This window comes from Solanum lycopersicum, chromosome 11 (genome assembly GCF_036512215.1).
Source record: "Solanum lycopersicum chromosome 11, SLM_r2.1".
Taxonomy (NCBI): Eukaryota; Viridiplantae; Streptophyta; class Magnoliopsida; order Solanales; family Solanaceae; genus Solanum; species Solanum lycopersicum.
Window position 1 is genome coordinate 777,164 of NC_090810.1, and position 12,577 is coordinate 789,740.

At 35.5% G+C, this 12,577-nt stretch overlaps 1 protein-coding gene across 2 annotated transcripts; it reads right to left on the reverse strand.

Moving 5' to 3' along the window:
- Positions 1-939: 939 nt before the first annotated feature.
- LOC101260496 (F-box protein At3g54460) lies at positions 940-10,723 on the reverse strand. 2 transcript variants are annotated; one of them, XR_738300.3, is made up of 10 exons: positions 10,095-10,723; positions 6,441-9,035; positions 6,130-6,343; positions 5,738-6,022; positions 5,595-5,654; positions 5,356-5,486; positions 4,913-5,027; positions 4,542-4,690; positions 4,135-4,288; positions 940-1,316 (listed from the first exon to the last, which is right to left on the reverse strand). XR_738300.3 is itself a non-coding variant. In XM_004249812.4 (9 exons), exons 1-8 carry the CDS (start codon positions 10,565-10,567, stop codon positions 4,544-4,546), a joined length of 4,020 nt encoding a protein of 1,339 aa, XP_004249860.2. In that variant the 5' UTR covers positions 10,568-10,723; the 3' UTR covers positions 940-1,316; positions 4,542-4,543. The 2 variants fall into 2 exon arrangements, 1 of the variants encoding a protein (XP_004249860.2); XM_004249812.4 differs by lacking the exon at positions 4,135-4,288.
- Between the last annotated feature and the right edge of the window lie 1,854 nt (positions 10,724-12,577).

Sequence of the window (12,577 nt, forward strand, 5' to 3'; positions counted from 1 at the left end):
CACTTGTTAGTGGAATATTCTCATATTTCTTTATTAATTTCTTGATTATAATTTTTGTTATTTTGTATTCTGGGGAATCTATTGGATTCTTGGATATTATTAATCTTATTTTGGGTATAGTATTGGCCATTGTTTTTATATCCTTAACTTTTTTGTTTTTATTATTAAGTTTTATTGAATTGAAAAATATGATTGGAACACTTAAGTTTAGGGGGACAAAGGATCAAGAAGTTCGTTGTACAACAATATTATGAATTTCTTCAAGAGTGTCAACCGGAATGGATCGTGCAAGTGCATAAATTCGATTTAATTACGGCTTTAACGTGAAAAAAAAAATACTTGCTGAAGAACCAGTTGCAAAGCAGATGATCATATATTTTTTTTCGATTAGTATTATTTTTTTAAAAAAAATTTTGTTTAGAATTTTTATGGTGTACAAAATTTTTTGTTAGTATAGTAGTGATGTTTAATAATTCCTTTGAATTTAAAGGTATTTAATTTGCTTTATCTCATCTTTAGATTTTCATGGATCGTGTTTACTAGACTTTGTGGATATTAAGATCCTACTATTCCATCGTGTTAATTTATATCTCAATCTTCATAATTTATTATTCCGCACACCCTTAAACTCTATCTAAAATAAATATTAATAGATGATGATTCTACGGCTCAAATCCGTATTTACCTATATGTCAAGATGATTCATTTCTAATATCAAACTGGAGCTTAGAAATTGTTATGAGGAGATAGTCTTTACTCTTTATACGGATAGTCTTTTAGTTTTGTTCTTAATTGAACTTATTTTGTTAGGCACAAGGCCACGAAATATTATGATCCAAAAAGATGATGGTGCAAAAATATCTCGCAGAGAAGTTACTCGCCACGAGAGGGGCAAAAGTTAAAGACCATCACAAAGTACACACTCGTTCCAGATCAAAATTCAGTAAAAATGGTCCATATCTTATTTTCGAAGCAGCCACTACAACTGTATTTTCTCCTTAGAGAGATGCAAAAAAAGGAAAAGACAAGGATATACTACACTAGGGAAATTTCTCTGACTAAGAAGAATAAATGTATAAATATCTACAACCAATTCTAAGCCAGACTTTGAAGATCATCAGGTTGCCACATCCGAATGCCTGAATTCTGCAATGCCGCAAGAATAAAAATGATTCCACCGGTGGGCAACAATAATCAAACTAGCATAAATAGTCTTGGGCCTCTTGGCACAACTCAGCAAGGCAGAATAGATTGCCAGAGTCAGCGATTGACGAGACCCTGCAGTGCCAGTTCATCAAAACAATGGAATCGTCCACCTGTAACCATGAATCAAATCAGCAACCAACTACCTGGAAGCTATGAATACTAGCTCAAAATAAAGTATATAGATTTCTCTGATGCTAATAGGAATTTGGAGGTCATAGGTTCACGAGGTAGTGCTACATGAACCTGATTGCTCTAAATGTCAATTAAAGGAGGTTAACATCATTTGGGAGTTCTCTTTCCCCCTTCTCCTAGCTCAAGTCAAAAGCACCACAAAATCATGCAAAATCCACACAAGCAGATAGTAAGTACTGATGTAGGAAATCAACCTCTGGTCAAGAAGTAAAGGTGCTTAACAGTGACAAGCCAAGATAATTCGATGAGGGAACCATGACTTTCTTGGAGAAATCTTAAATTCAAATGAGATAACTCGCAGTTCGTTTGTTCCTCATAAACCTTCACACCAGTATGATTCATATGCACTACTCGTTTCTAAATAGAGAAACACACAATTTCAGTGATGTATAGAATGGTACTTTTTTCTTAGGGGGGGGGGGGAGGGGGGGAGACGAAATTCTAAGATAGTCTTTTTCTATAAAGTAATGATACCAAATTTTAAAGAGGAAGATATAAAAGTACCTATATATACACACAAACAGACAGGACTACATGAGGATTAACCAAAGCCTGTATCTTCTATAAATTGAATAGGCTTCTCAGAACACCAGATGACTAACCCTGAATTAAATTATAACAGAGCACCAAAATAACTTACCTGTCAATAGTTTGTAAGAGCAAACTCAATTGATTTTTAAGTTACAAATATTTCAAACTTATGAAGAAATACATCATTCTAACTGGATGCCAATTTGTCTTCATATCGATGCATACAATCAAGTGAAAGTGGACTACCCAGTGCACCAACCCATGTATGTGGGGGTGGGGTACTAAGACCCTATAGTGCACTTGCATTACTTAACAACCTTTGTAGATTCAATCTGGTGTATTTTCAATCATTGGAGACCTGCTTATATATGTGGTTTTCTGTTCCATGTCTGCTATTTTTTTAACTACTAGTTGATCTCCTAAACAAGTGAACCCTCATTTTGTTCAAGTATAGCTCAAACTAGTAGAGAAAATCTATATCATCTTATATCTGCTCAGCAGGTCGATTTCATCTCAACACTCAAACAATTTTTCCAACTAAAACAAATAAAAGACACTATTTTTTTATAAAACAAATTTCAGTTCTAGGAAACTAGAGATTTTCCAACTCTCAAAAGCAATTAGCATTTGATTATATGGATTCTCCTTTTTCTTATTTAGTTATCAGTAATCACCTATATGGAGTCTCTACTTTAATGATGTGCATCACCTAAATCTTACATGGATTATAAGAAATTACAAGCTTCTTTAGACGACTTCTCTCCATATGAGTTCAAGTCTATTTCGTCTCATTTTTTAAGTCTTCAATCAGCACAGCATTGTACCCACTGTTGTTACAAATGCTGAAGCGCTCACTTAAAGCGAGAAGTGAAGTGAAGCAACAGGCTGTCGCTCTAATGCCCTGAAGCGACCCAATGGTGAAGAAGCGTGAGCTTCTTTCCAAAGAGAGAGAGAAGCGTGCTTTTTATTAGAGCGAGAAAAGGCTCGGCTTTTAAGAAATAAGCGCTAACTAGGTTTTCATATACTTTCTGTAAATATACTTACGGAAATTTTACCAAATATTTACCTTTGTCGACTACTGCTGGACTCAAATGTAAAAATACTTGCGTCAGTTTTTCTCTTTTTGTTTCTCTGCTCCACAAGGTAAATAGTTTTTTTTTTACGTTTCAGTTTGCTGTTTGTAATGCTACTTAAGTAGCATTACTCTCTTTTTATTTCTACTGATTTAAGATTCCTCTGTTTGTAATGCTACTGGGTATGATCTGCTTTACTTTTACTTTTTTGTTTTGCTGCTCTGTTCTGCTCTATTTTTTTTCCTTTGTTTTTTCGCTTCCTGTGACTCAGACACTCTGCTGTTTTTGCTTGTAGTAAGTTGTATTTTCTTATTCAATATCTATTTCTAGTATCTATTATTTACTTTTCAATCTAAGAATTGAAAGATTTTTGCTAAATATGATACCTTTCTTGAGTTCTTGATTATTTATCTATAAGTATTTAATATTTTCTAGTTTTATACTCCCTCCATCCCTTTTATGTGGCGCCATTTCCTTTTTGGTCAGTCCCAAAAAGAATGTCACTTTTTCTTATGGTAAATATTTAAATGTACAATTCCTCTTTTACCTTGTTGGTCCCTCTTAATTTTAAAGATAGTACTCCAATACATTTATGAGGAGAGAGAAAAGTGAGTCTACCTTTGGACTTTTTTGAAGGGCACTTCGGTAGACATTTCAAAGTCTTCATTTATTTCTTAAACTCCGTGACGGGTCAGTTGCCACATAAAATGGGACGGAGGGAGTACTAGATAGCACTTTATTTGAAAAAAGCATGCGCTTCGCTTCACGCTTTGGTGAAGCAAGCCCTCGTTGCTTTTTTCCGCTCGCTTTCCAAAACCCTGATTGTACCAAGGGATGTATTTGGGTCTTACATAAGACATGAAAAAACTATCTCAATCAAAATACTCTCATTGTAACCTCTATATGCGCTACTTACACCCTGTGCAGAATATGGAGGTAATAATATAAGAATGGTAATGGGATCATAAAAATCCATCTCCCTTTGGTCTGAAATGTATAGGTCATGTCTGCGAGTTCCAAAAAGCCTAAAAATTTTCTAAAAGAAGATGATTTCCTAGATTATCTATGCATATTTAATATTTTCTAGTTTTATACTAAATAGCACTTCATTTGAAAAAAGCATGTGACTCACTTCAGTGAAGCAAGCCCTCGTCGTTTTTTTCTGCTTCTCGCTTTCCAAAACATTGTTTGTACCAAGGGATGTATTTGGAGTCTTACATAAGCCATGACCAAACCATCTCAAGCAACATACTCTCATTGCAACTTCTATATGCGCTACTTACACCCTGTGCAGAACATGGAGGTAATAATATAAAGAATGGTAATGGGATTATAAATATCCATCTCCCTTTGGTCTGAAATTATAAGCCATGGCTGCGAGTTCCAAAAAGCTACAGAATTTTCTAAAGGAAGAAGATTCACAGAGCACGAACGCTAATTACATAATAGCAGCAAAAAACAAAACCCATAATGCATGAACCAACAAAAGAAGTAAAGTTACTTCAACTTGGAATTACTCGTATGGTTACATTTCTGTACCTTCATGCCTTGGAACTAGTCCGAACAAAGTTAAGGCGAGTGAGATAATTGCTTTCAGCGAAATCATGTAATGTGCGTGGTGCTCGTGCTCCATCATGACCCAGTTTACCATATTCTTCCTTCAACAACCTCCTACCTTCATCAGCCTCCTGCAATAGTTATACCAAAACTGTAAATTCGAGTTGGAAAGTATTTGGGAAAATTTCACTTAATAATCACCCTAAATGTTGATCAAAGTAAGAAAATGGAACTTCCAATAAATGAACTAAGAAATCAGGATGATATCCTTTTCGGCAGAGATGAAATTAATGCAGATCTCCGGTCAGAGGATTAATCCTAATAACTGTAACATTCATTAGAGACAGAAATACCTGTAAGAACTTCATCATTTGCTCCTCAATTGTGCCACTCATCGCCAGTGTTTCCACGAGAATAGGACGTGTAGCACCCATCCGATGAGCACGACTGATCACCTGTTCCTCCATACTGATAAGTATCACGAGAAGTCAAACAATAATGTGTTAGAAAGCTGCGCAGACACTCCGCAGAAGTAGCTTTTTGATTCTCAGAGAACAGTAGTCAAATGAAGTCTAGGAGAAAGTATTGGGCATTTTTCACCGCTTGGAATTTTTTTCCCCAAAATGTCAGCTGGTCAGCTTTCCAGTTTATTATCCGGAAGGTTGTCTTTGGACAAGTTAAACTTATGCAACCAGATAACCATGGGCTTTTTCCCAAGGCATTACAAGGAAACAAACACAAAGCCTACATTCATAAGGTATGCATAATCACACAGTAAACTAAACATATCTATTACCTTTTGTCCCAAATTGGCTCCATTAAATAAACATGTGTCACAAAGCTCAGATCAAGACCTAAAGCTGCACTTCCGTCCATTAAAAGAGCCATGCAGTCAACATCATGCTGAAATGTTAACAGTGCTTTCACCTGAATCATGCAAGTATAACTTAATAATTCCGAAAATACCACAGCGACCATCCAACAAAGTTTGTTAGAAAGATAATCATAAAAATCAGAATGGTTAAACAGTCATACCTTGCTAATGGAAGGCATTGGACTATACAAACTGGCAAAACTGATACCAGCAATTGCTAACTGCCAGGAGAACATGGAGTGATCAAACCATCAAATGATAATTAAAATATTGAACAGAAATGCTCACAATGAAGTACCATTACCTGCTGTTCAATTACATGTATGTGCTCCAGAAACTGAGAAAATATGATAACTTTCTGTGGATTTATATTGCAGAAATCATTTGCTGGCCCAACCAAATACTGCTGCGATGAAAACATGCTGAAATTGTTTATCCTAGTATGGACATGAGATACACTAGTCTCAACAATTTTGTCCTCGTTAGAGATAATAATCATCCTATTAGCTTCCTTTATTTCCTTTAATCTACCAACAAGATAAGCAACTTTACTGCTAGATGTTGATTGCCAATCGGGATTCCAGTCATCCTTCATAAGAATAATCAAATATTAGTAAGTAGTTTGTTACGGGATAAAAAAAATGAACTATAAACTAGGTCTTGCCCAATATGTATGTCCTTGAGGATTAGACCTACCTGTTTATAAGATGGTTGCAACTCAATCAGATCCTTTGGAACGGGCCACTTTGGATTTGGATTTTCAGGACGGGCCAGTGTTTCAGGACTTTGCATCTCATACAAGTTACCACAGCCAGAAATTGTACACTTCTCGCTATCTAAAGAAACACAGTCAAGGCATAATAGATGTTTACAAGGTGTAATCACTGGTAGACGGCACCATGCTTTACACCTACATAAATTATTTTTAGAAAACAAAATCAAAATCATGATGCATTTGGTCTAAACGAAAACATTGCCCACATATGATCTCAGAGGCTATGACTAACCTCATGCAGTTTCCACCAAATAAAATGTGATATTTTATCAGACCATACTCCTCTGAAGAGGGATCCAGACCATCCTCAACTAAGATATCCATAGTTTCTTGAATATCATCACCTGCCTCTGTTACTCTGATATGTCCTGCTACACAGCACGAAAGTCTTACATTTCTGATGGTTGTACTTCGGAATTTCCATTGTTTAGGGTTCAGTAAACTCTCAACATGAGAAGGATCATTCCAGTCTGCCATTAGTATGTTTCTCCGCACGGTTTCTACCAATTCATTATAAGTTCTTGCATGTTCTTCAGTAAAATTTAAGAGTGTTACTTTCTTGATGCAAGGAGGAATATTCTGCAAATCTTTTTTCCTGGCACTGATCATGCACCTGTGAAGTAACTGTAGCAAACGTGACCGACCCTCTTCCATCTCTGCTTCGAATGGCTTGAGAATACCAGCTTCCCAGGCTTTCTGATTCTGTCCATAAGTTTCATCATGGAGAAACTTAAGCAAGGGTTGCAGATGAGAAAGCTGGCTACTGGGGGTGTTTGGAGTTGGTGTTCCAGTTAATAACCAGCGATTGGTAGCACGCAAAGAAACAGCCATTTGCAGTTTGTTGGTCAAAGTTAAACTTGAACCAAGGGTATGACCTTCATCTAACATAATTCTCAGCCAATGAACTTGCATCAGGACACTTCTCTTTTTTGGGCCCCACTCAGCACTTAGGCGACTGAATGTAGTTATAACCACGTCATAATCCCAAGCAAGACTATGTGCAGAGGGCCGTTTCTGATCAGTCCAGACAAAAACCCTCAACTGCCCTTGTCTTACATGCCTCTCAATCTGACCTCTCCAATGATCAACTAGATTTGAAGGGACGACAACTAAAGTAGCCCGAGACAAATACAATCTAAATGAATCCAGAGGTTTACACAGAGCTACTCTTAGGGCATCCAAATCAAAGACCAGGTTCATAAGACCTCTAGGATAGTACCACATAGTTGTACCCTTTGCAACCCTCTTGACAAGACCAAAGGCTTGAAATATTTTATGATGACCATGGGGAACTCCTATGGAAGTCTGTACAATAGGTTGCACCAACCCAGTTGTTTCCATCTCTAACAGCTTCTGTGGTGACAGCTTAGCTAACCAAATTATAGCCTTCTTTGCTTCTGAATCCATAATTGAATATTCATCCTTCAGCACACCGGTAAAAAATGATATATTTTCTTCCAGTCCCCCAGGAGTTTCTTTACTACGAAATCCTAGAAGGCAAGTGATATGTTGCTTATGATCCCAAGAGACTTCTGCAACACTACAACTCTGATATAATGGATCAGTATTCATACTGCAGAACCATGCGGATATAGTATCTGCTGCACCGGCATCTGCAAGCCTCCGCCATTTGTGACAAGCATCACACTGGATCCAAGTTTCCTTGAGCTCATAGTTCTCTGCAGAAGGCTCATGAAACCTCTTACTACTACGAGATAATTTATGTGAATAACCAGATTTCTCACATGCTGAGCTTATTCGCTGGTTGTTGGAAGCAAGCTTTCTTTTTTTTGAGTTTTTCCTAGAATTTCTCTCTTCAGGAAAAGAAGATGTTCCTTCATATTCATACATAAGATCTCTTTTTATCTGGCTATAGCTACTAGTACACCTCGCAGTAGACCTTCTTGGAGTAGACTGTGTGACTGTAGATGAACTGATTTCTGAAATTGCTACATGATCAGCTGAATTAACAACCATGGATCCAAGTGATGTGGAGAAGCTGTTCAAGCTTTTCTCTGGGGTTAATTTCTCTAAAGATAATTGTCCTCTTCGGCCATTGTGTCCAGTAGCTCTATTAGATGATAAAACACCAGAATTGATTGTATCTTCACTACTAAGCTCATAATAACCACACCTCCGATGAGCATTATGCATACACCAGATGACTAGTGCACCATCTGGTGGCTCTGCCAGTGTTCCCTGAGTCTTCAAAATGAGAGAAAGAGCAGTAATAGTTTTACCTAAGCCAGGCTCATCACAGAACATTCCCCCATGGAAATCCTTGATAGTAGGAGCATGCCCTGTGGTTATTTGACCAGAAACAGCATTTATATAAAAAGCAAATCCATCTTCAGTGACAAAATCCATGTACAGTGGGTGCTTAAGTAATTCAACACTACGCTCACGCTGTAACATCCAGTCAACTGCAGCCTGCTGATGAGCAAACAATTTCAGCTTCAAACATGGCATGATTGATGCAGCAAGAAATTTTAAATGTCGACATGTTGCAGAAACCCTGAGTAGATCAGCAGGACAAAGTGAAGAAAGAATACTGATCAAAATGTCATCTGTTATCACCCAGATACCCGATCTACTAGTATCAAGGGGATTCACTCTTAAAGAATCAGGATTTCCCCTCTTTTCTACACTAGGTAAGCTCTTAAAAATTTCATGGAGCTCAAAGAGCTTTTTCTTGGAAGGGTCAGATGCACTGCAATGCAGTTTGCATCCTAGAACATGACAGTCGGACAGATTCCAAATACTAAAATCCTTTTCAACACCAAGTTTAGCAGACTGAAGCATAGAACTCCAAGCATCCCAGTCACAACTGCAAAGAAAAATTAGGGACATTTCATTAGAATCAGCTGCACAGCTGCATTAAATATTTAGGACATAAATCAGCATTAGCTGCATAGACAATTAAATGCAACACAATTTTCTAAAGCTCCAACTCAACTAGAAATTCTACGAACCACTGTTAATACTTTATAGATTCAAGAACTGCTCATCAGGTCACTTGGTGTGATGGTGTTATTATATTAGATAATTAATATTTATTTCAACTGCTAATTCGACAACCTAAACTCCATAGAAGAATATCTGATTCCATCTTCATTGGAATTGCACTTTCTAAAAAATTTATTGCATATTCATGTCACAATGACTTCAACTAAATCAAAGGAGAGATGCAAAGGAAAGTTTTGTCTCTTTGTTTTGTCAGAATAATTATCACCCAAAAAGAAAAGGGGAAGAAAAACTTTTAGCACTTAATATACTATTAATCTACAACCCCGATTCTAATACAATGTTGCTCCTATTGAGTCATTGGCATCCCTAAATTAATCATCCATCATTGTTCACTAATTACTAAAATGATCTTATCAGTAGCTTGACTAGCAAGAGAGCTGGACAGTTCCTTCCACTATACTAAACATACATAGAATATAACTTTAGTGTCCTGCCTAACTTGATGCACCACGACTATTTCCATTCTATACTTGATTTCTCCCACCATTGCCACCACTACAGGTTGGTTGTACTAATTGATTTCACAAATGTATGCTGGTTAAGATAAAAACATAGAATAATCACAATCTAAGTAGGTAATATTCATAAAATCTCAATATACAAATATGAAATGGATTTAGTGTTTTCAGAGCTTGCACACTTGCACAGCACCTGGACTACTAAGCTGAGCAGTCCCAGTGTCAGGTAAGCACACAGAATGCTCGAGCAATTATTGATAAAAAGTAATTAACAGACTTTCATGGATTACAGGGGTTAACTGCATTCTTATTGATTTTAACTTTTTCTAAGATCCCAATCAAATTCATTTTTTTCAGTTCATATTTTCGAACTTTTAACAATTTATACTTGATATGACTACCTGATATGCCGGAAAAGTGCTGCAGCAACAGGGCCAGACTTGGGGAACTGCCAACCGGACCACAAAGCTAAAGGCAAGTACACATCCACAAGAACAACAGCCCTAACTTCTTCATCATGGCCACGCTCCACAACCTCGAGAACCCTAGCAACAATCTTCAAGCATTTTTGCATTACAAGTTTGTGCAACTGATGCACCACGCTTATACTACCATTCACCATTCCAATTCTGCTCCGCTTCTTCATCGGAACAACATCATTCCGGTCCTCTTCCGTATGAGAACCAATGGGACACAATTCAACGTCGTTATCCGTTACAAAGTGGATATTAGAACCGTCTCCGGCGATGTAGCACTGTGAATTTAAAGGGAGGGTGCTATGGAGCTCGGAGGAGTGCGGCGGAGACGAAATTTCAACGGCTGTAAGAAAGAAACCACATAGCTTGTGGTCTGGGATTGAATAATCACCCTCCATCGCTGAATTTGAAGCTTCGGAGCTAAGAATTCATGGAGAAGTTAGGGTTTCGAAACTGTCAGCGAGATGGGGAGCCGTGAGTCCCAATTTTCTATAGTAAACAGAAAGAAAAAGAAAAATAAAACCCGAAACCAACTCAAAACAATATTAATTCACAATTCTTTTAATATTTGAATTTAGGAATACTTTTAATAAAGTATTTTTTTAAAATAGCGTTAATTAATTTAAAAAATATTTAATTTCTATAAATATAATTAAAAACATATACAATTAAGTGATTTTATTATTCTACTAATGATATTGATCTTTTTAGAAAATATTTTAATTTTATTATGTTGATATTTTATGTGTAGAAATATATTATACGAATATGTATAAATCAAAATTGAACAAATTATACCATTATCAAATTATGATACAGTAAATATCAAATCAAACTTTAAAATAAATTTAATTCTTAATCTTATATAATAAGTTTAATAGTCAAAACTTTAAACAATCAAATCAAATTTAAATACATCTTATTCTTAGCCCACTACTAGATGTGGGCTTCAAAGTAAGGTTTTGAATTGGGCTTGTATCCATAGCAGAATCAGCGTAACACATCTCCGAGTTTATTCTCTATTTTACTTTTTAAACTATTCTATCCTCTAAATATATTGTTTCCTAATTTTATATAAATAACACCAATTCAATGCTCTATTTGCACTCTAAAAAATTCTTTTTTCAATTTTATATTATCATTTCTATTTAAGTTTTATTTTCGTATTTCATAATACAAATCCTTTCTTTCTTTTTTTCAAATAATCACCATATATAATTTTTATGTAAAAGAAACTTTCACATATAGTTTGAGGGTGGATCAAAATTGTACCAACATTTATAAGAGGAACTTTCACGTATAGTCACTCAAAAATAGCCTAATTACACTTTATAGTTATAGTTTGCTAATTACAATTTGTAGCTACATGTTATATGGTGAAAAGTGCGAGCGAGAGTGGAAGAGGAAGGAGAGAGGCGAGCAAGAGAGGACAGAGAGTGTGAGAGAGGTGAATTGTGTATGTATATCGGTTAGATAATTGTATATTTTGACAAGAGAGAGATCGAGAGGGGGGGAGAGAGACGAGCATATAGGAAATAACTTGTATAAATCCCATCTTGTTTGTTTAATTCATAGGCACATTTGTATAATTTATAATTTGTTTTGTATAATTGAGTAATATAAAGTCGGAAATTATAGAAATAAAATAAAACTAGAAATAACGAATTGATACAAAACACAATATATGACTTTAGATAATTATACAAATTACATTATATAAATTATATTATACAAAATTCAAAAACCATACGTTTATACGAACTTCAAAAAGTTATACAAAAAAAGATTGAATGTATATGATGACAAAACTAAAAAAACAAACGAAATCATTGTTATATACAAAATATAAACAATCGTATATAAATACAAAACAAACAAGGAATTGTTAGTTGTGAATTATACAAATATGTTGAATTATACAAGTACAAACGTGACTAATATAGAAACTCGAAGTCAACTCACGTAACTAATGTATAATGTTAGTCGCGAATGGTAATTATAGCAACTATAGCTACGATGAGTATTAAGTAGTATAAGTTTGCCTAACCCCATAATTTTCCATATTGAGGAACTTTCGCCTATACACTCTCAAAAACAACCTAATTGCACTTCATATCTATAGTGTGCTAGTTACAATTCATAGTTATATGTTATATGGAGGAGTGCGACAAACGAGAATGAGAGAGGGATGAGAGAGGGCAGAGAGTGATATATCAGTTAGATAATTGTATATTATACATATATATTTGTATATTCTGGCAATAGAGATTGAGAGAGGAAGGAGAGAGACGAGCAAAGAGGAAAATAATTTGTATAATTCGCATCTCGTTTATATAATTCGCAGGTACGTTTGTATAATTCACACTTTTTTTTTTATAATTGAGTAATACATATGAAGTTTGAAATTA

Excerpts from the sequence above, each read along its gene's own strand:
- LOC101260496 (XM_004249812.4), bottom strand. The coding sequence starts at position 10,567 with ATGGAGGGTGATTATTCAATCCCAGACCACAAGCTATGTGGTTTCTTT. Across the intron at positions 6,023-6,129 it reads TGCAACCATCTTATAAACAG|GATGACTGGAATCCCGATTG; the intron begins GTAGGTCTAATC and ends ATTCTTATGAAG. Across the intron at positions 5,487-5,594 it reads CAATGCCTTCCATTAGCAAG|GTGAAAGCACTGTTAACATT; the intron begins GTATGACTGTTT and ends TGCATGATTCAG.